Genomic DNA, 19608 nt, shown 5'->3' with positions numbered 1-19608 from the left:
TTTTGTTGTTGAAAGGGTAGCGGAACTCCGCCCTTAATAGATTCCAACCCAAGTGACAAGATTTTGCCTGTTAAATTATGACTATTACCCCTGAAAAAAGATAATCAATTTCCCATCATGCTTTTAATTATCAACAAAACCTTTTTTGTGCAAGTTTTAGGCTCTTCTTCAACCTTCTGGACACCAACTGAACTACGAGCCATTCAGCCGGCAAGCCCTCCAGCTGAATCTGCCCCTCCCTCCTCTTTTCAGTCTATGGACAGCAAGGATGCTACAGTTCATTAATGAGTATGCTCCGTAGCTCTTTAAGAGTCCTTAATTACACTGTGACACCAGTCAGCCCCAAACTAGGAGGGGTACAGAGGGGAGGCACGCTGGGGGAGGGGAACAAAGTCCACAAACCTCGTTTCATAGAAATCAAAAAGGGGCACCTAACCTATTCAGAATTATCAGTCAACCAATCTCATTCTGAAGAAAAATCAATTGTTTTGACACGAGGAACTTGATCAAACAAAATTGATTAGGTCTTTCAAAAGGTGTGACATGGATAGCACTCTGGGGCTAGGCGATGGACTGTGGCAAACACATGTGATTGAAAAGCTTTAAATGGGTGTCAAACAAGCGGGGACATAATGTTTGACTTAAATTATCAGCAGTCCCACAGGAGGCTTGTGGGATCGCTCCCCGGAGCCGGGTGTGTGTGCAGAATACAAACAGGGGATTCACCGGTGACCAGTGGGTCAGCACTGGAAGAGGGATGGGTGCCGGTTGCTCCTGTGAGACTTGGCGACATTCCTACGGCAGCTTTTTTTAATTTGCTGGACATGACCCCTCCTAGCAGGCGCTCACAGGGCACACAGCACTTCTAACACACAGCCACGGTTGCTTTGAGTGCGTGCTTGCAGCGTAGGTGGGAGGAGAGGGGGGGTGTTGTTGTTGGGTCCCAGATGGGGTAATGGGGAGTTTAGCATCAGGATTACAATGAAATAGTGTGGCTTTGAATTGAATAGTGATTACCCCAAGCTCACAGTGGTTACACAATAACACTGCTCCCCAACACCTCCACCAACAGGACAGGGTGTGGTCAGATATTTAATTCATACCCGTCAAAATTATTCTAAAATATTAGAGCATGATAACTGTCCTGTGAAAAATTACGTCTCGACCACTTTTACTTTACACGTCATTTTAAAACCAAAAACGTTTTAATTTAGCCTCACAAATCCCCAGTTTTAGCTATCAAAGTCAGTGGCAAGTACTGCGTATGTATAAAAAAATAATAATAATAAAAAGTGCCCCCCCTTCATGGTCACAGCTGGTTATTACTGCATTTTAAAGTCAAAATATGTAGTTGTAAAAATTGCAAAAGGCGTTCCTTTATGCTTTCTCAGTTATTCTCCTCTTCATCTTTCTCGCTTCTACATCACATACATACGCCAGGATGACTGACTAATCTGTTTGTTAAACATGTGTCTTGCCTCTGAACTCCCCAGCTGCTGGCCAGTCAGCCAGCCCAGGGAGATTGAAATGTTAAGAGCGGTGAAGACAGGTCCACTAATTAAATTCCCCAGGTTAATCCCAGCCGATCCCCTCACCACACTCTCCAACCCGCAAGGAGACAGGAGGAGGGCAGAAACCAGGGGGAACAACAAACAAACAAACATTAAGCGCTAACAATGGATGCATGAAAAGAAAAAAATCACAACAAAACTGGATGAGGAACTGAAAAGACTGAAAAACCACATGTGGTGAGTCTCATTTAAACAAGCAAGCATGCAGACAAACATGCATCTGTGTGGGTAAGGGTGCAATAACTTCAACAAGCATGTGTAAAGCTAAAAGGCCACGATATTGGAGGAATCTTCATAAACAGCACACGAAAGCTCATCTACTGCTTCCACGTTGACAGCCATCACATTCCCAGGACTGCTTTGAAGAAAAGTTCATCAACACCAACCTCGGCCCTGTCATCGTCTCAGCATGTACAGTGGTCTCACGTCTGACCCTTTGCCACTGTACAACCGAGGACAGCTGACCAATGACTATCCAACTATGTGACCTTGGCAGCATCACAACAGGTGCTGCATTCCACCTCCTTAAGGTGTCACAGCTTCAGGTTGCAGAAACTACTTTCAAGGTGGCCTAAGAAATAACAAACTGGCTTTCAAAGAGGTTTCATCGTGACAGAGACCAATATATGATCGCCCAAAACAATAGACATGAGCATGAAGTAATGACGAAAGAAAATGAGCTTAAGTTGGGAGCTGTCAAGGCTTTATACAACTTTTAGGGCACAAACACCATTACAGACAGAAAACAAATCTTATCTGCCTTTCTACAAATCAAGATATTTATCATGTCGTGAGCAATGGCAGAACAAAAAGAGCACAACCTCTCCCAAGGCAGCTCACTCTCTGGACAGTATTTACTAATAAGGAAATAATACTGAATTTTTTACATATTCACTTTGTTTTCTTTTTTCTTTTTCAGCATATTTTAAAGAGGCTTTTAAGCACAGTAAAAATCAGATACTTTAAATACACAAACATTATGCAGATGTATGTAATGGGTAACAGGTACTGATTTATAGGTAACTGGACATGAATAACTTGAGCTCATTATAAAATATCATATAGTTCAAACTAAATAGGCAGAATATTCACTTTCTCCTGACAACACTTTCCTTAAAGCTAAAACAGTTTTCAGTCAATTTCAAAGAAAAGCAGATATGAAATGCAAAAGTGAGGTCAGAGGTCAAATGTGACATGATACTGTAATGTGGTATTTATAACCTCCATATACCAGTATAATTTCATAAATGTTGTCCATCCAAGCAAAGGCAGCAGAATTTTAACCACAGTTGTAAAGCTAAGATATTTTATTAAAGTTTGACCTTATTTGAAGAAGTGCTCAGCGCTCCAAAGTACTGTGATATTTACAATCCCCTCCATACATGCCCCTGTATCAATACAAACAATGGAATAGCTCTATATAGCATTAGTATCATTTTGACCTTCAAATCAAGCTACTGACGTTGGCGAATAGGTCAAAGGTCAGCTGTTATATCTTTATACTGCATTTTCTATATGTTGACGATACACGCCACACTTGTAAAAAATCATAGTTGAGTTTGAAAGATTTTTGCAAATTTTCTAAAAATAAATTATTGAGTTGACCTTGAAGGCCTGAGTGGATTTAAGCCAAATTTTAATGGAAAGTTTAAATCATAATTCACTGAAAACTGAACAAACTGACACGTACGCAGGCAAACGCTACCATAAACATAAACATAAATAATCACTGTGATCCTTACTCAAGCACACAATTTAACTATAAATACCAAAAGTAACTGATTTTTTGCATTGGCATATCATATATCATTATATGATCCAATTATTATAGATAGGATGATGTATATGTGTAATTATCATTTTCATTAAAATAGCTAAATTGCTAAACTTATACCAGTGAGCAGCAATTCTGGCTGTAAATGTAGCAAAGTAGAAGTCAGAATATATATTTCTGAAACCTAGTGGAGCAGAAGTATTGTGCTTTAATAAATGTTATGTTCAAACAACACCAGACTGTTATAGTTAAAAATGAATGAAAGACACGTGCAGAACTTTCTGATACATCCACAGCAGATTCTTCATAACAAAGAAAAAAAACTATAAAAGTGAAAACATTTATTATCGTCCCAACTGATCTACAGCGTTGAGCAGATGAGGTAAATGCAGGAAGTGTAGATTACAAAAGGAAAACTAGAGCAGGTGCTTTTGTACAAAGTGGGTGTGGTTTGGGGAAGATGTGGGTGTACGACACAGCGTAGGCGTGCTGCGTCACAGACACCACGCGCCTGCGTTGTGGCTTCGCTCAGAGGTGTAATGCCTGATTAGGGGATTACAGGAAAGTGCTTCTTTGCAGTTCTGTGAGAAACAATTATTAACATGTTGGTGTCTCTAATCCTGGATAAACACAGCTTTTCAAGAACAACAGCGAGTCTTTCTTCCCCTCTTTTTTTTTAAAAAAAATCCATGTTTAAACCCTGTAGTCACTTGAACTCCAAAGCCTAACTAATACCAGCAGAGGAGACAGGCCAGTCTTGTGGAACATTGTCATTACAGAGGTTGTGCTCTTGGTGGAAGACATGGCTGGCCAGCAGGCCTTCACATCAACAGGGAAATCCAAATTTAGCTTGGGGAGAGAAAAGCATTGTGCTGAGCACAGCTTGTTGAAAGGGAATTAGACTGAAACATGTTCACAGCCTGTAATCTTTTATTTGTTTGTACACTTGTCTCATGTAATCTGCTTTCTAGTAATGCAGAGATGATTTCCTAAGTCATGCTGGGGAACCAGTGGATAATAGTTACAGGTGGGCTGTTATCACAAAGCACCGGAGGTTCGTGCAAATGTCAAGTTATCCACTTGCGATTGATGGACTCATAGGTCGCTACGAGTTAAAGAAGGAATTGTAACGAAACAGAAAACAGCAAGATTTTTCATAAAGTCGATGAGCCAATGCATAAAAAGCTAATAATTTTATAGATTTATGGGAATGCATTCAATATTATAGATGCTATTTAGTGCCAGTTGTGCCTGATAACAGTCAAGCAGGAAGCAATCAACCCACTGCTGATGCCTGAGCCACCAATCTACACACTTACAGACCTTCCCACACACACAGACACACTTTATCATTTCAGTGTAGCCTGTGGCTCTAAAATACAGCACATCAAAACAACCTGTAAGTTTCATTTCTGATGCCCTTGAAACCTGCTGACTGGCCATACTGTCCACTACCTGACACTTTGAAGCGTGCCTCATCTCAGTCGTCTCCTCTGCCGCCTTTCTGTGAGGTCCTGAGAAGAAACGATGGACAACATGTCACGGCCTCGTTTTTCCTGCTATGTCAGTGTAACAAAACCCTCATGCACCAAATTTGAAAATTCAATCAGTGGAGAAATTGGTATTCCTCAAACAAACAAAAAATACATATCTATACTGCACAGACTGGATTTTTTAAAAAGTGTGTAAGCATTTCAGTTTGCTTTTTTGTCTCTCTTTTTTACCTCGGGTTTAAGTCAGTTTCCACAGAGAAAGGGGGCGGGGCAAAAGCAGTCCTAAAGGTGCTGGTGCTTGTATGTGATGTGGGGATGTGTTGTGCCCATCTGGCAGGACAGGGTTTAGCCCTAATCCCAGAGCCCCTCTGCAGGGGAGCCCCAGACTGTTGATCACTGCCCCCCTGCTGGTTCCTCCACACCCCTGACCTCAACACCACATAAACGCACAGACTGCTGGCAGAACAGAAGAACACAACACAACTGCACATAAACAGCAGAGCAGTGGTCAGCTTTACACTTCCATATTCCACTCCGGCAAATAGTGCCTTATGATATTCAAGTTGCAGGTCAGTACTGAGTTCGGTGACCACTAAGTACATACAGGCAAAAGTGTCCGCTGCACAAACAGAAACACAGAGGAAGACGAGAAAGAAATGTGACCCTAACAGAAAGGAAAACAGAGAAACATACCCACACACATGCAGAGGGCACAGAGACTTGTTTTTGTGAGGCAATATGGAATAACTAATTTATCAAACACACAACTATAGACAGAGTAAATATACACACACATAATTACAAAAACATAGACGGATAGGCAAACACACAAAGACACCCAGAAGCAGTCACCCAGCCATACACACCACACACCTAACTACTGATAATCCCCCAGACACAGGAACACACACACACACTCACACACACATACATACAGAGCATCATTATGTTTATCACTGTGAACCAGCCCACCGACACCCATCATTCTAATTCCATTTGTCTGTTTAGATTCGTTTTGCTTTAATCCTCCCTTGTTTGTGCACATCTGCAAGCACTGCAATAGTACAGACCGAGAACGAGAGGAAGAGAGAGAGAGAGAGGTACAGAAAGAGACAGAAAGCAAAACAGAGAGAGAGAGAGAGAGCTCACAGGGAGCACTCTCCCTCATGACATCCTGGTCCCTGTAGCTCCAGCAGAAGGGGCAGACAGGCGTATCTCCTTGCCCAGGGAGAAGCTCCCTGTCCCAGCCACGGAGCCGTCGCCAGGCCCGGAGGCCCCTATAATCACTGCAAACAGTCAAACATCCAGTCACACAGGCTCTTACACCAACACAACATTACAGGCTTTTTACACAGTATTACACCACATCTTATTATCCCATTCAAGTCCCTCTATTAGCTCAATTGGATGGTGGGATTTTCATTTGTAAATTGGGGGATTTCAGATTAGCTTGTCTGTCAGCGATGAAATGCCCCCTGAGACTGTGAATTATGTGACCAATCACATATGAATCAATGCTTACGCATGCTGCAGCTGCATGAATGGATGGTGTCAGCAAGAAGAATTAAAACAACTTTAACCTAGATTACGTGTTGGGTGTACAGTACACATATTTAATCAATGGTCACAGCTGCAATGCACAAATGCCACCGTTTCAATGTACACCCCACAATAAGCAGTGTAGGCTTTATGTGGCAAATAATATTCAGGTCTAATGGGGAATTATTAAAGAGATAAATATTAGCTTCCGTACACACCTAGCAGCAACATTATGCAGAACTGAAGCTGGTTGGTTGAAAGGAAACGAATGAATTACCCCTCTTCCTCCCCGGGCCTTCCATTCAGATACAGAGTGAGGGAAAGAGAGGCAAGAGAGAGGAAAAAAGGCACCCCGAGCTAGTCGAGAGACCCGGCAAATTATGAAAATGCCTCTCTGTGTCCTAAATGGAGGCCGAGCTCTTTAATGTGGCACAAAATTAGAACCTGGGGGAGGAAGTGTGGCCCGCTTGATTGGCGAAACCCCTCCTGGCCCACTACCCCCCTTCTTCTCAAAGCACACTGAGATATTATCCAGTGCCTAGTGGCGCTCTCTTGTACTGGGAAAAGTGAAGGACCCCAGAGAGAGCCCAGGGGCGTCCATAAAGGTGCCTAATTTGTCAGTTTACTCCTCAATTATTTAAATAGATCTAAGAAGGGAGCGGAGAATGAGGCTTTTTCCTGCCTCTTCTCAGTCAAAGCAGAGAGACCTTTCTCCACGGTAGCCATTTTCAATTACGCTCCGCACTGCTGTCTTTGATATACAGAAGTGCTGTAGTGGAGCGGGGCTGTATCAAATAAACAAATGTGTGTACACAAGATAACAACGGGAACTTGGGGATAATATTCAGCCTGCTCGAAAGAACTCAAAGTTATTTCACATTTACAAATTTGCAGATTAAAACAAACTTTGTGGACACGTGCACACACAGGAAGCACACAGACACACGCCGAACGTTTTTCATCTGCTAAAATGTCACGAGCATATGATCGTACACACCGTACATTTACACTTTTATCCGTGAGGATTAAGGTACGGTTTGGATACAGGGGAGGGACCTATTGTTACTCATCCCTCTGCTCTCCTGTCCATCTACACCATCAACCTACAACCTCATCTCCCGCTATCCTATCAACCACGCACACCCAGCTGGAGTACCAACTCCAACAGCCTGGCAATGCCACCTCCCCGCCAGAGAGACCACTGGAGGTATATGGAGCCTGGGGGCAGAGATTACCAAGCGGTTGAAAATTGATCCTGGAAATAGAGATGTTGTATTCCCCAACCCTCTGACCTCTAATCCCTCGGATATCTTCCTCTATTGTTTGGTTTGATTTACTATTGGGAGGAGGCTGTGTGGGCTAAAGAGGACCAGGATGCTGTGAAGCTGCAGGGGGGTCCACAACCTGATCACTCACAGGTTTTTGGTGCAGGCAGGTAACGGACCCTCTCTTTCTCTAACAGCTGTGCCACAAACCCCAAGTGAGATAAACTCATCTCTCAAACAGTAAATTTCAATAAGCACTATTTATACGTAGGCAGCATTGGCAGTGCAGGATCCAGCTGCAGTACAACGGTATAGGTGCAACCACACAAAGACATGAGCAGGAAGACAATGTCAGTTTTTTTTTTTAAACACAGTAAAGAAACTTGCAAATACAACATACAAACAGTAACACAATGCAGGGCACTACAAACACCTGTACAAATAAACTTGCACACATGCTGCACCTGACATGCAAACACTGGCCGCCACACACTGTGGAAACACAAATCAAGAGTGATGGCAAACGGAAACCTGAGAAAAGTCAATCATGATGTCAACACAGACTGATGTTAATGGGCCTAATTCTACGCAATACACATTCAGGAGAGCAGTTAATTTAGCTAAGATAACAGTAGTGCTACCTCTGAGAGAAGTTTAAGGTTACAGTGTGCCTGCTCACAGGAGTTGGTGTTTCAGACAAACCTGCAGGCAAATGTTGTTTTTTGAATACATTTGCATGAAGGAAGTGAAACTCTTGAGATTTAGAATGACTTTTGTGGTAGAGTCCAGTGCACACAGAGGCACTGCATGGGTCCAAACTCAGCACCTCCTTACACTTAGACAAAAGTGAGAACTGTTTATCTGCTTTAAGTCAGCTTTTTTACATTTTCTCATACATGTTTACTTGATACATACAGTACTGTCTTCTATCTTTACCTCTTGCATTCATGAAAAATGCCAAAGGTAATACAGTTTGACAAGTACAAAATAGTATTTTTGCACCAATAAGTAGAGTCGCAAAGAGCTATTAGCTGAAAACTAGGCATGTTTTGGCATGGTGTGCAATGTGTCACAAAAAAACTGAGGAAACTCGATGAATAGAGGACAGAAGAAGTGGCAGGCCTCAAAACCATCTACTGCCTAACTAAAGGCTCATCAGAAAAGGTCTCAGTGGCTGTTAAGAATTCCTTCTTGTGGAAGGGAAGCAGGGTGAAAAAAACTGAGGTATTCCAACTTAGACAAGAACAGGACTGGAAATCAGTAGTGGAGGGATGAATGCAAGCCTGGCCTCCCCAGAGCCTGCACCTCAATGTTACCAAAGGAGTGTTGGATCATTTTGACAGAAGAAAAGGCAGACAGCATCCAGAGAAATATTACTAAAGACAACTTAAAGAAAATACAAGAAAGCTTGCCTACGAGAGTTCAGGCTGTGTTGAAGAATAAAAGTGGTCATACCAAATATCGACTTTCAAGCTTGTTAGAAATGTACAAACTGTTTTTACCTCATATACTGTATCTCCATGTACGCTTGCATGTTTCAATAAACTGCTCAGGACTTGGACAGTACTGTACTTGAATAAGTCACTTTCATGACTAAATCATAGTATGAAATGAAACATACGAGGCTTAGGAGGAAAAAAAACATTTCTTTTTGCATGGGACAGCAATGTTAAGCTAACAAATATGTGCAGACTTTGGTAAAAGGCATTGGCAACCTTTACAAGGATGGGTGGCACCTGGTAAACATCCTTGACACAGGTTTCTCATGCTTAAGAAAGGGATCTGAAGGCAAAGTTTTTCAGAGTGTAAGATTTTGCAAAATCTGTGGCCAGCTCAGTATATCATGCCTCTCACACCCTCTATTCTCTTCCCAAACACTAACCAACACACCCCAGCCCTCCGCCTCCTTCCACTCCAAGCTCCCATCCAGCCAGAGAGAGGAGTGGAGATAGGCCCAGTTGCTAAAGCTGTCTTTTCAGCCCCTGCTCCCGCTCGGTCTATCTGAGATACACAGCAAGCGGAGGTGTCGCTTTTCCGCTGGCATTTCGGACAGTATCTACTTATAGACGAGAGAAAAGGAGAAAAGAAAAACAGAAGGGGTATTATCAGGGAGGGATGAGAGCAGCAAAGGCATTTTGTCTTTTTATTCCCCTCCTAAGCCCTGGGCTTTGCTCCCAATCCGATTGGTCGATACGGCCAGGGATGTAAATGAAATGCAAAGAGGAATAAGGCTGGCTTCCCATCTCCAGTGTGTGCCCCCCTAAGTCCCCCGCCCCTCTTTCTCTGTCTCACTCTGTCTTGCTCTCTGGCTGTTTATGGCGTTGTGTTTCTGTTTCCCCATTCACAGACTTGCTGCTCTCCCTGTTTCTGTCTCACCCTCCTCACTCTGCCTCTGCATCCTCCCCCACTTCGCGCCTCTCCCTGGCTGGGCTCACAGCTCTTATCTCCTCAGACGCCCCACATTCCAGCGTTGCCGTGGCTCCCTGCCTGCATCCCTGGTCACGGCGATTCCATGGGTTCCCACAATCCTCGGCAGCTTGCTGATTTAGGGTGGGCAAGTGACTCTCAGAAACGGGAGAGAAGAGGAACAGAGGGGTTACGGAAAGACAGAGTGAGAGGGGGTGGGAGGCGAGGAGGGTGGGTGACAAGAGGGGGATGATAAAAGGAAGGTAAGGTAAAATAAGAGGGGATGAGCCATGTGGCAGCAGATAACTGATGTAAACATTAAACTACACCAATACAGTCAAGTGAAGTTAAAAAACACGATTTAAACTCGCATTATTAATTTGCCTGCAATGTCAAAACAACAAATGTGATAACATTTTTGATCAAAAATACTACATTTCGGATCAGAGCACAAAAATACGTAAAAAAATCTTTATTGAAATATTTTAATCTGTAGAAAGCAGAATGACAGTTTCCCTCTTGTTTTTATGTGAAACCAAACCATCTGCGCTACAGCAGGTCGAACCTCATCATCCAGCCAGCTGACAGCCGCTAACCAGGCCTGCGAACACAGAGGGCAGATTACATTCGGAGAAAACTGCACATGCACTCACTGTCCCTCGCTTTCCGCTGGTATCTCAAACAGCAGGCTTCTTCAGAAACCTTTTATAAAGCTTATGGCAAAATGCTGATTTGACCTCTGCACAACAAATTTCATGGCACGAGGTTCATTAACATCAACACTAACATTTTTAAAAACAGTGTGTAACCGATGCGTCAGATACAAGGGCGTACTTCAGGGGTGTTCTTCAAACAACCCTGGTCCAGTCAGACTAAGTTTGACGGCACCTCTTCCCGACATTCACAGACCTGAGATTCCATTTTTCTGTGAGTCGAGTATTGAAAATCTTGCGTATCTGCGTTTGTCCGTGAACTTTCCATGACTTTGTGTCTCTCTAATGATCAAAGCATTTTGCTTTTCAGTGTGCCGATCTGTTTATCGAATAGGTTTATGAGCAATTCTGGCAAGGAGAGGGGGCTGAGTGGAGATTTAAGCATGTTCTCACACACATGCAGACCCAAATCAACATAGATGCCCACATGGGCACACGCACGAACGCACCTCTAAAAGGGTCCCTGGCATTGTGACATTTCACATTTCATTTAAATCCAAGCGGGATTACCGCCCTCATGTTAGGAAGGAAGAGAGAGAGGGGGGGGTAAAAAAGCACTCATCGAATCCATTAGTTTTAAACATTTAAAGGACCATCTAAGATAGACTGATGGAAGGATAGAGGGGTGGGTGGGTGTGTAGGGCTGCCACTGATGTGGAGTGAGGCTGCGTGGCACAGCACAAGTCTGTCCTAGATTAAACAGCCGCTCTAATCCCCCATTTCTGCCCCCAAATTGGGTTTCCCTCAATCTCGGTCTTGCCATCCTAATGTGAGAAAAAGAAGTAGAGCAGAGGCTGAGGCAGAATAATCAGCACGTTAAAAGCTCTGAGAGCAGAATAGGAAAAAAAAAAGGGGGGGAGAACGAGATGTAACGATAAAGCAATTGAATGGGTGACTTTAAGAGAAGCGTGCAGAGCTTGATTGAGGTCAGGCAGGGCTTCCTAAAGTCATGCCCTGCCGCTGGTCAACTGTAAACATTCATCAAATGAGACGTAGCACAGTGTTAGCTCTGTTTGGTAACTTCAAACAAGAACTTATCCACCAGCATTTCCCTTCATTTCAAATTCTGACATACAAGTCCAATTTGGCACAGTACATTTAGCCAAACTTAACACCAGTGCACCAGTCTTGATCCACATAGAGCGTCACCTTAAAACCACACAAAGAGGCACATTGGCTCAGCCATAATTTCCATTGTTCCAGCTCCGTGGATCTTATGGGGTTTGCCTCCGGCTCTGTCGGAATCTGTCTCTCTCTTGGAGCAGGTGAGTAATGGCTGAGCGGATGGCGGGTGCCTGGGGATCAGTGGGATCCTTCTCTAAGTAAAGACTGAAGTGCTGGACACTGCAGGTCAGTAGGCTGTCTGCACTGTAACCCCTGTGACCGGAGCGGAGCAGCCTCTCGCAAGCCAGAGCCAGGTTCTTGTCCCAGTTTGGAGGATAGTCGGAGTGGGCCTCAACAATCTCCTTATATAGCTTCCCGGCAATTAAAAAAAACAGAGATAAACATAAAAACATTCATGCTTTTCCTGATGCATTTTAATCTGCCCTACTGTGGTAAAGTGTTTGCAGGTGGGGGTCAGACTCACAGTGTAAGACAGCTCAAAGAGGCGAGCTTTCCCCTCTCCCTGCATCCTTTCAGCCAGGTCAAACAGAAAGAAAGCCGTCTTCATCCTGAAACAAAGCACGCAGGCTCAGGGCTAAGTGCTGGATGGATGAGCCACGCAGATCTACACTCTCAGACGCACCACTCCAATGGAGTGATTTATGTAGATGCCGGCACCAAATACATTGTACGTGTAGATGTTTTACCACACAAGACTGGTTTATGGAGATGTTCTGGTGGGGCAATATGCATCGTGACACAGCTTTTTATTTACGCTCGAAAGTATACATCCACTTCAAACAAGAAAACTAGCATCCGCTGTAAAGCATTCAGCATACCTGGCTTGCCACATCTCTTCATTAGCAACACGCTCCCAGGATGCAGGATGGAAACTGTTCATACATGGGGAGAAAAAAAATCATTTCTTTATCTAAACCACCTTCAGGCACCGCGCTGGCTTATTCACAGTTCCACTAACTATAAATGATTATTTATGTGAATATATTGTTCCACTTGGCTGTGCAGGTTTTGATACACTAAACATCAATGTTTGCTGCATAAACATTAAGTGACTGAGCAACAATACCAGCTAGCACATTAGACATGGAGTAAAACCACATCTGCCTTTTTTCCCCCACTTTGTTGACTGTAAACACTTGACCTCTTCTTCAAAAGAATATTTTAGCAGGGTTTCCGAGCTAATATTTGGCTTGTGGGCATCGGCAGACACGCTTGTCGTGAGGGTGCGGGAAATAATGTCACAGTATTCAGCCGTGGATATCTGAGTGAATGAAGGGCTCCTGGCAACAGCAACAAAATATGGAGCTTTGACTAATTCCACTTTTGACACAGTTATTGACAAAACGCAATAAGAAACTCATTATTTTTCATCTTCAGTCTCATTTCAGATGGCTAAGGGCCTAATGTCTTGCTCTGGTAAAATTCACAAAGAGCTGGATCACAGCATGGAGAACAGAGGACAAGCCCACTGAGGGACGTTCTGTGGAGTCTGTGGAGGGACGACTGAAGACCACAGAGAGAAAAGTGAGCACTGAGATTTTTTCTTTTCACTGCAAAGGATTTGTTTATTTTCTTGGCCAACAGCAGACCTTAAAAATTAAACCATGCTAATTTTTAACCATTTAAAAATCAGCGACGCTGAAATGTTATGAAAATTCAAATGAAGATCAAAGAGATCTAACTTTTCTAAAACCATTTAACAGGTTAGGTTGAATTTCAAAGCAATGAGGATAACATGACATCCCCAACACCAATCTAAATATAAATTATTTTAATAGTATAATCCAGGCTGAAATACGCATGAAGGTAAGAGTTAACTGTTAACCTGTTGTGTGGATCACTCCAGTTATAGATATTGCGTGTACGATGAGCCCACTCTTCAGGGTGAAACTGCTTCTGAACGGGCGCTAAGTAGTCGCACACACCCAGGGGCCAGCGGGAATAACTGTGTTCCCAGCTCAGGTCTCCATCAGGAAGCCCGATGCAGGCAAACACATCCCTCCTGCAGAAAAACAGAGACAAACTCTTAAATAGAGGCGTGCCCTCGGTTTTTATCTCCGGGTAGCTGTTTATAATGACACACACAGTGACAACATGGAGACAGAAATTTCCTCACATCCCAGCACCTTCTAGGTTCCCATCAGCCCTGCGCTTCTCACAGACCCCGAGGGTTAATCCCGCAGGTCAGTGTTGCCCCCACAGAGATACATATATGTTGGCCTGGCAAACACTGCCCCCTGGTGGGCTTGGTATTAACAAGGCACTATCCAATTTCTGGATCTCAGTTCCTCCTGAAGGGGTGAATCATGGGAGCAGCAGCAAGTCCACCAGAGACCGTTTAACCAAATCAAGTAGATTAGCTGACTTTTGTAGCTCATCAGACTCCTTTTATGGCCTCAACAGTTCTGTGGGCTTATCTTGTGCTTGCACTGTGTCGACCATTCTGCTGATCTCTGCCTCATTAGATCACCCACTTGTTCATTGTTGCCCTCCCAATTCACTCACTCTCTCTCTCTTTCCATTTAACATCCTTTTATTCCCCCTCTGCTCTTTTCATGTGTCTGAGACACTCACTGCGTGTTGCGGGACAGAAATTGATCGAGACTGAAGGTGCCTTTCTCCTCGGGGTTGACCGGGTCCCACCAGCGGCCGGGAAAGTGGATCCCAGGGTGGTGCTGTGCCAGCTTGGCCACATACCAAGCATATGTCATCATCTAGTGAGAACAAAGAGCACCACCAATCCCAGAGAAATATTTATAACCAGTCGATTATCAGTTAAACAATCATCAGTGCAATTAGTTTAAAGGGATTTTTGTGTCATTATATCTTAAAGCAACTGATGAATCATACTGATAACATATACAAACTAATAAGTATATAAGACAACACAACCAATTTATAAGGCCTCTACTTGCTGACTTAAGGGTCTAATTTACGATTTTCAATGAATTTCTTTCAGTTACCACAAAGCTGATTTTTACATTTTGCCAAAATATGTAAAACATTATATTATCATGAGAAATCACACTTCATTCACATTTTGTCCTTTATTTTTTAAATCTCTTTTGAATATAGTGCGGTTTTAATGGACAAGAAAAATAAGACAAAACAATTTCGTCATAAATAAAATTCCTTAACTTATATTATGAAGGAAAAATCTTTTCAATACAGGGAACAGGGAAAACCTCCTGACCTCCTGATCAACCAGGCGTACATCAGGCCGTACGCCCTGGCAGTAGTGCAGGTATCGCAGAGAATTTCCAGGCAGATCTCCTCTGGTCAGGATGATTGAGTCTTTGGAGAAGGAGGCCAGAAGCTCCCTGCCGAACCTCTCCACCACAGTGTTCCCACTCTGATCACACTCCCTAAGATCATCAGCACATATGCAAGCAATTACTCTACACTAGCATCAAGACAGAAGTTGCATTTTCTCCCATTTTAAAAATGGTTAAACACATCTTTACCCCTGCTCAGAAGTGTGTGTGAGATGTGTGCGGCAGTGTATATGTGAGTGTCTGTAGGTACGCTTTCAAGGTGCTCTGAGGGTAAGTTGTCAGTGCCCCCGCCCCTTCCCCTCACTCTAGCTGCCTATCTAATCGTGGGGAGACAGGTGTGATGGGTCTGACAGCACAGGCCATGCTCTCCCCTTGATCAAAGCCGCTCAGTGATGGCTGTCTGGCACTCCCCAGCGCTACGCTGGTGTAATCTGCCTTCTCGGACAGCTAACATCTCAGACTGAGCTCTGAGAGTAGAATCTATGTGCTAACCGTGCCTCTCTTTAGCCCCTACCATGGGGTGAGCAGAGAAAAACCTGACATGTGGAGTTCAGACCTGCAGTATGAAGCGCAGAGAAGCAAAAGAGAAACAAATCAGGTTGACTCAGGAAAAACTGTGCATGGGGATTTTAGAAGGAGCTAGAAGAGGGGAGTTTTTACATCATTTAAAGTTTACAAAGCAGAAGTATTTCACTTCATTCTTCATATGCATTTGGGTTCAGTGTAGTTACTGCAACATGAATAATGTAAAAACATTAAATTGACAGATACATGGATTGCAGAGCATCTGAAAAGAAACCGTAAGACTCGAGCTGTCGGACACAAAAACACTATTAGCGCCTGAAATCACTAATAGCCTGTAGAAGAAAAAAAACAATGCAGCTACAATAATTATGTCCACTGTGATCAAAATCTTTGCTGTTAAGAATTAGTTTTCTAATTGTCTCCAAATTCAGACGTTACAAAGCCCTAACTCAGCCCTTTTACTGCAAATATACAACAGTGGAAATGGAACTGTAAGGATTTTGTAAGGAGTTAAAGTTCGGAGCGCTGGATTTTTAAATTAAACAATGAGAATACATTTAAAGTGCTGCCTTTGCGTTCCTTTGGTAGTGTCTTTATTCACATGCAGTGCAATTCTGAGGCCGGGGCCAAAATGAGTCTAACTGCAACAACACAACAAATCTTCAAATTTAAAGTCAGCATTTTAAACTCGTTGCTTGAAATCTACCATTTTAGACTTGTGCAATGAAAACCACTGTTGCACACCACAGTAATTCCTGACTGTGTATCGACAGCACTGCAGATTTTCATCACACCAAACAACAGCAAGCTTGTTACTGTTAGCGTGTGCAATAGTCACCTGTGATTGGTGTGCACCATATGTGCCAGCAGAGCTGCAGTGAAGACCCAGCCTGTGGTCTTCCACAACCCCCCATAGCCCAGCCTCCTCTCCAGCCCAGCTAGAGTCCGGCTCAAGCCGAGGCCTGCCAGCACACACACTGCAGCATCGCTCTGGAGCCAGAAACGCTCAACCTGCAGGAAGTGACCATACAAGTGTATACCACACACACACACACACACACACACACACATACAAATAAGTGTTTTCTGTAGTTTTTTTTTGCTTTGCTTTGTTTTTTTCTGGGTTTGCTTTACCGTTGGACCAGGATCAGCATCAACATACAGTACGCTGCTGTAACTGTGGTTTTATTTCAGAATATTGAAAACTGAGACAAACTTGTAATTCAATGCTGAGCACAAGGTGTGATGCTTCAGCTATGATATGAGAAAAGATGTCTGAGAACATAAAAGTCTTATAGCTCACCACTCCGAGCAGTAAGGGTCTGCTAATGTCCAGGTTGGCTCTCCATGCAAAAAACAGCGAGTAGACCACCAGCATGACAGTTAACAGCCAGGACACTGAGCGACACCTCCTAGGACGGGACACCTCGGGTTATTCAGCGCACAAATATTTAACCAGCTTTCCTTTTTTTTCTGCATGCACAGTCTGCCATTTCCATATTTTTAGTCTAATGTATCACTTTGTCTATTTACTCTGTAAAAATATACTTGTTTTGAATAAGTCTGTAAGAATATTAATGCACGGACGGGGATCACAAGCCTGAGAGAAAACGTATCTGCCAGCAAGCTAAGAGGTGCATGATTGATTTTCTAATGCAGACTGAGTCATAATGAGCCGGTGCCAACCGCTGAATCACAAACTCATTACAGTACAGCTGTAAAACGTTCTTATACACCAAAAAGAAAAAATTTCCCCTCGTGGCAAAAAAATAAGCCATCGTCCGAACCTGAAGAGACAAGCTTTCAGGTTTCCTGCCAACAAACTGATTTGCTGATCTCCGTCAGCCGGACACTTATAATCACTCAAGCTTTTCTTGATTTACGTTTTCCTTACTTACAAGCACCATAGCTAAAAAGCAAATGAAATCATATTTATAACCTTACACTTTAACATGGGGCAAATAAGCATTTGCCGGGTTTCCTTTGGGCAATCTATTAGACGACCTTCCTCTTTTTCATCATCTGTCTGTGTATGTAGCCAAGTTTATTGAAGTGCACCTCGGGAGAAGGGGAATAGCTTGTGCCCTGCGGGGCTTTGGGGCATTACTGGGGCTTTATCAGCTCCACCCAACAGATCCCAGCAAAGGCTCTCCTGTAATGAATTACAGGATCACGCTGCCACATATAGATGCATACAGGCAGTGATTTACTTGTACACACAAACATGATTTTGAAAATCCAAAATACACATCAAATCCTCTTGATCTGAATGTGGAGCGTCGTGACAGTTTGACAGTTAGGTGCCTCAGTGTTGTTTTGTATTCTTTTTTTCTAAGATCAGCATTTTGTCAGTGGTTTTGTTCCCCGTCTTTTACTCCAGGGGATTAGATTTTTGTAGTTGAAGTGGGTGCTGAGATGTGCGTGACAGAGTTTGGTGTGTTGCACGCTGGCATCCGACTCATCCTTACCTGTCCAATGAGGAGAGCGCAAAGCCCATTCCTGCCAGTACCAAGACAGGAAGTGAAAGTTCTGCCAGGGAGTGGTCCAACTGAGCCCTGCACGCACAAACACACACAGAGACATGACGGACACCGAAGACAAGCTCAGTTAGCCTCCCTGCTACTGAACTCAAGGACACCAATTATTAAATGCCCTTCATCCCCTATCAAAACAAACTCCTTGGACTGTGCACTCCTCCTTTCAATCGGATTGACAGATACGAATGACTGTGTCATCCACCCCCCACAGCCCCATCCTCTCCTCACAGCGCCTGTCAGTCACACAGCGCTTGCTCAGAGCGGAGAGATAGTTTCCTGCCTCTTCCTTAATACCCATCTCTATTTGACAGCTTATTGAGTCTCTATATCTCCCAATGTACACTATGTGTGAATGTGCTCATGAGCGTGTGTTCGTGTGTGTGTGTGCGTGTCAGTTATTCCAGTGGGTTTACGTCTCCAGTGCGACATGCCTGTCATGTTCGCCTCTCTTCCCCATCTTGAAGGTGTGCTTGTCCATCAAGCAGCAGGGGTGATGGAAAGGGGTGGGTGCTTGGCAGAGGGGGGGCTGGTAGTGGGGGGTCTTAAGACGCACACGCACCCCATCCCGTCAGCTGGAGAAAGATACCAGGAATGGGATGACTGTGGTGGTGGTAGCAGAGGGAAGCAAGGGAGGGAATGGGGTGGAGGGGGTGGGGAGGTGCTAGAGTGGAAAAATACAATTTCTCAAGCTCTATTGCAATGTCTGTCATCACAGCTTGTCACGCTTAAACACCAGAGCTGAGTGATCATTTCAAACTGCTGGAGAAAGAGAACACAGTGATTTGGCCCTCTAAGCAGGTTCAGTTCTGCTTTGATGGGAGAGAGTGGAATGGGAAGAACAAAAGCTGCTGGGGAGAGTAAGGGAAGAGATGGGCTGCAGAAATGACTGTGGGCCCTTATAATGGCTTGGTGTGCGTGTGTATGTGGCTAAACCTGTGTAAATCACCAGAACCATCGCAAAGAGCAGTTGGGTCTTCCATCTCTAGTCCCAAACGTGCCCTCACTGTGCCTCAGATCAAATCGACCTACTTTCCTCCCTTCTCCATCCTAGATCCTACTGTCTAAATAGAAATGAAATACTCAAATCAAACATGCTGGGCAGTTTATGGATGAGAAACATACTGTTTCCTGCGAGACGGACTAAATGTGCTGCTTTGGCCACAAAAACTAGAAATTCTGTGATGTTACTTTGTTCTGGGAAACAATGATGTGAGTTTAGCTGATGTTCATTATACGCATTAAATGACCATCTTGTTGTGCCGTTTACGATATTCAGACCAGGAAGTTTCACGTGCAAACAGCAGAAAGACTGTTTACTTACTGCAGCATTGTGGTCAGGTTAACCGAGCTTTCTGTCTTTGCCTGCAAAACAAAAATCAATGTAA

The 19608-nt window shown here is 43.7% G+C and overlaps 1 protein-coding gene across 3 annotated transcripts in view; it reads right to left on the bottom strand.

Moving 5' to 3' along the window:
• The window catches only part of tmem260 (transmembrane protein 260), a 34778-nt gene continuing 15170 nt past the window's right edge, over window positions 1-19608 (bottom strand). For 2 of the 3 annotated variants that reach the window (XM_042218216.1, XM_014331937.2), the window contains exons 7-16: window positions 19545-19585; window positions 18155-18241; window positions 16990-17098; window positions 16525-16697; window positions 15080-15251; window positions 14461-14600; window positions 13712-13888; window positions 12705-12758; window positions 12350-12434; window positions 1-12236 (exon numbers count right to left, since the gene is read on the bottom strand). In XM_042218216.1, the coding sequence (XP_042074150.1) occupies window positions 11976-12236; window positions 12350-12434; window positions 12705-12758; window positions 13712-13888; window positions 14461-14600; window positions 15080-15251; window positions 16525-16697; window positions 16990-17098; window positions 18155-18241; window positions 19545-19585 (1299 nt within the window). In that variant the 3' untranslated portion in view covers window positions 1-11975. The remainder of the gene's footprint in view (window positions 12237-12349; window positions 12435-12704; window positions 12759-13711; window positions 13889-14460; window positions 14601-15079; window positions 15252-16524; window positions 16698-16989; window positions 17099-18154; window positions 18242-19544; window positions 19586-19608) is intronic. The other variant, XR_006054062.1, reaches the window with a different exon arrangement.

Source organism: Haplochromis burtoni, unplaced genomic scaffold, assembly GCF_018398535.1.
Source record: "Haplochromis burtoni strain Fernald_Lab_line unplaced genomic scaffold, NCSU_Asbu1 Contig_16, whole genome shotgun sequence".
NCBI classification, from domain to species: domain Eukaryota; kingdom Metazoa; phylum Chordata; class Actinopteri; order Cichliformes; family Cichlidae; genus Haplochromis; species Haplochromis burtoni.
Note: the sequence above shows the minus strand (reverse complement) of the source record. Positions and strands in the feature narration are given on the sequence as shown.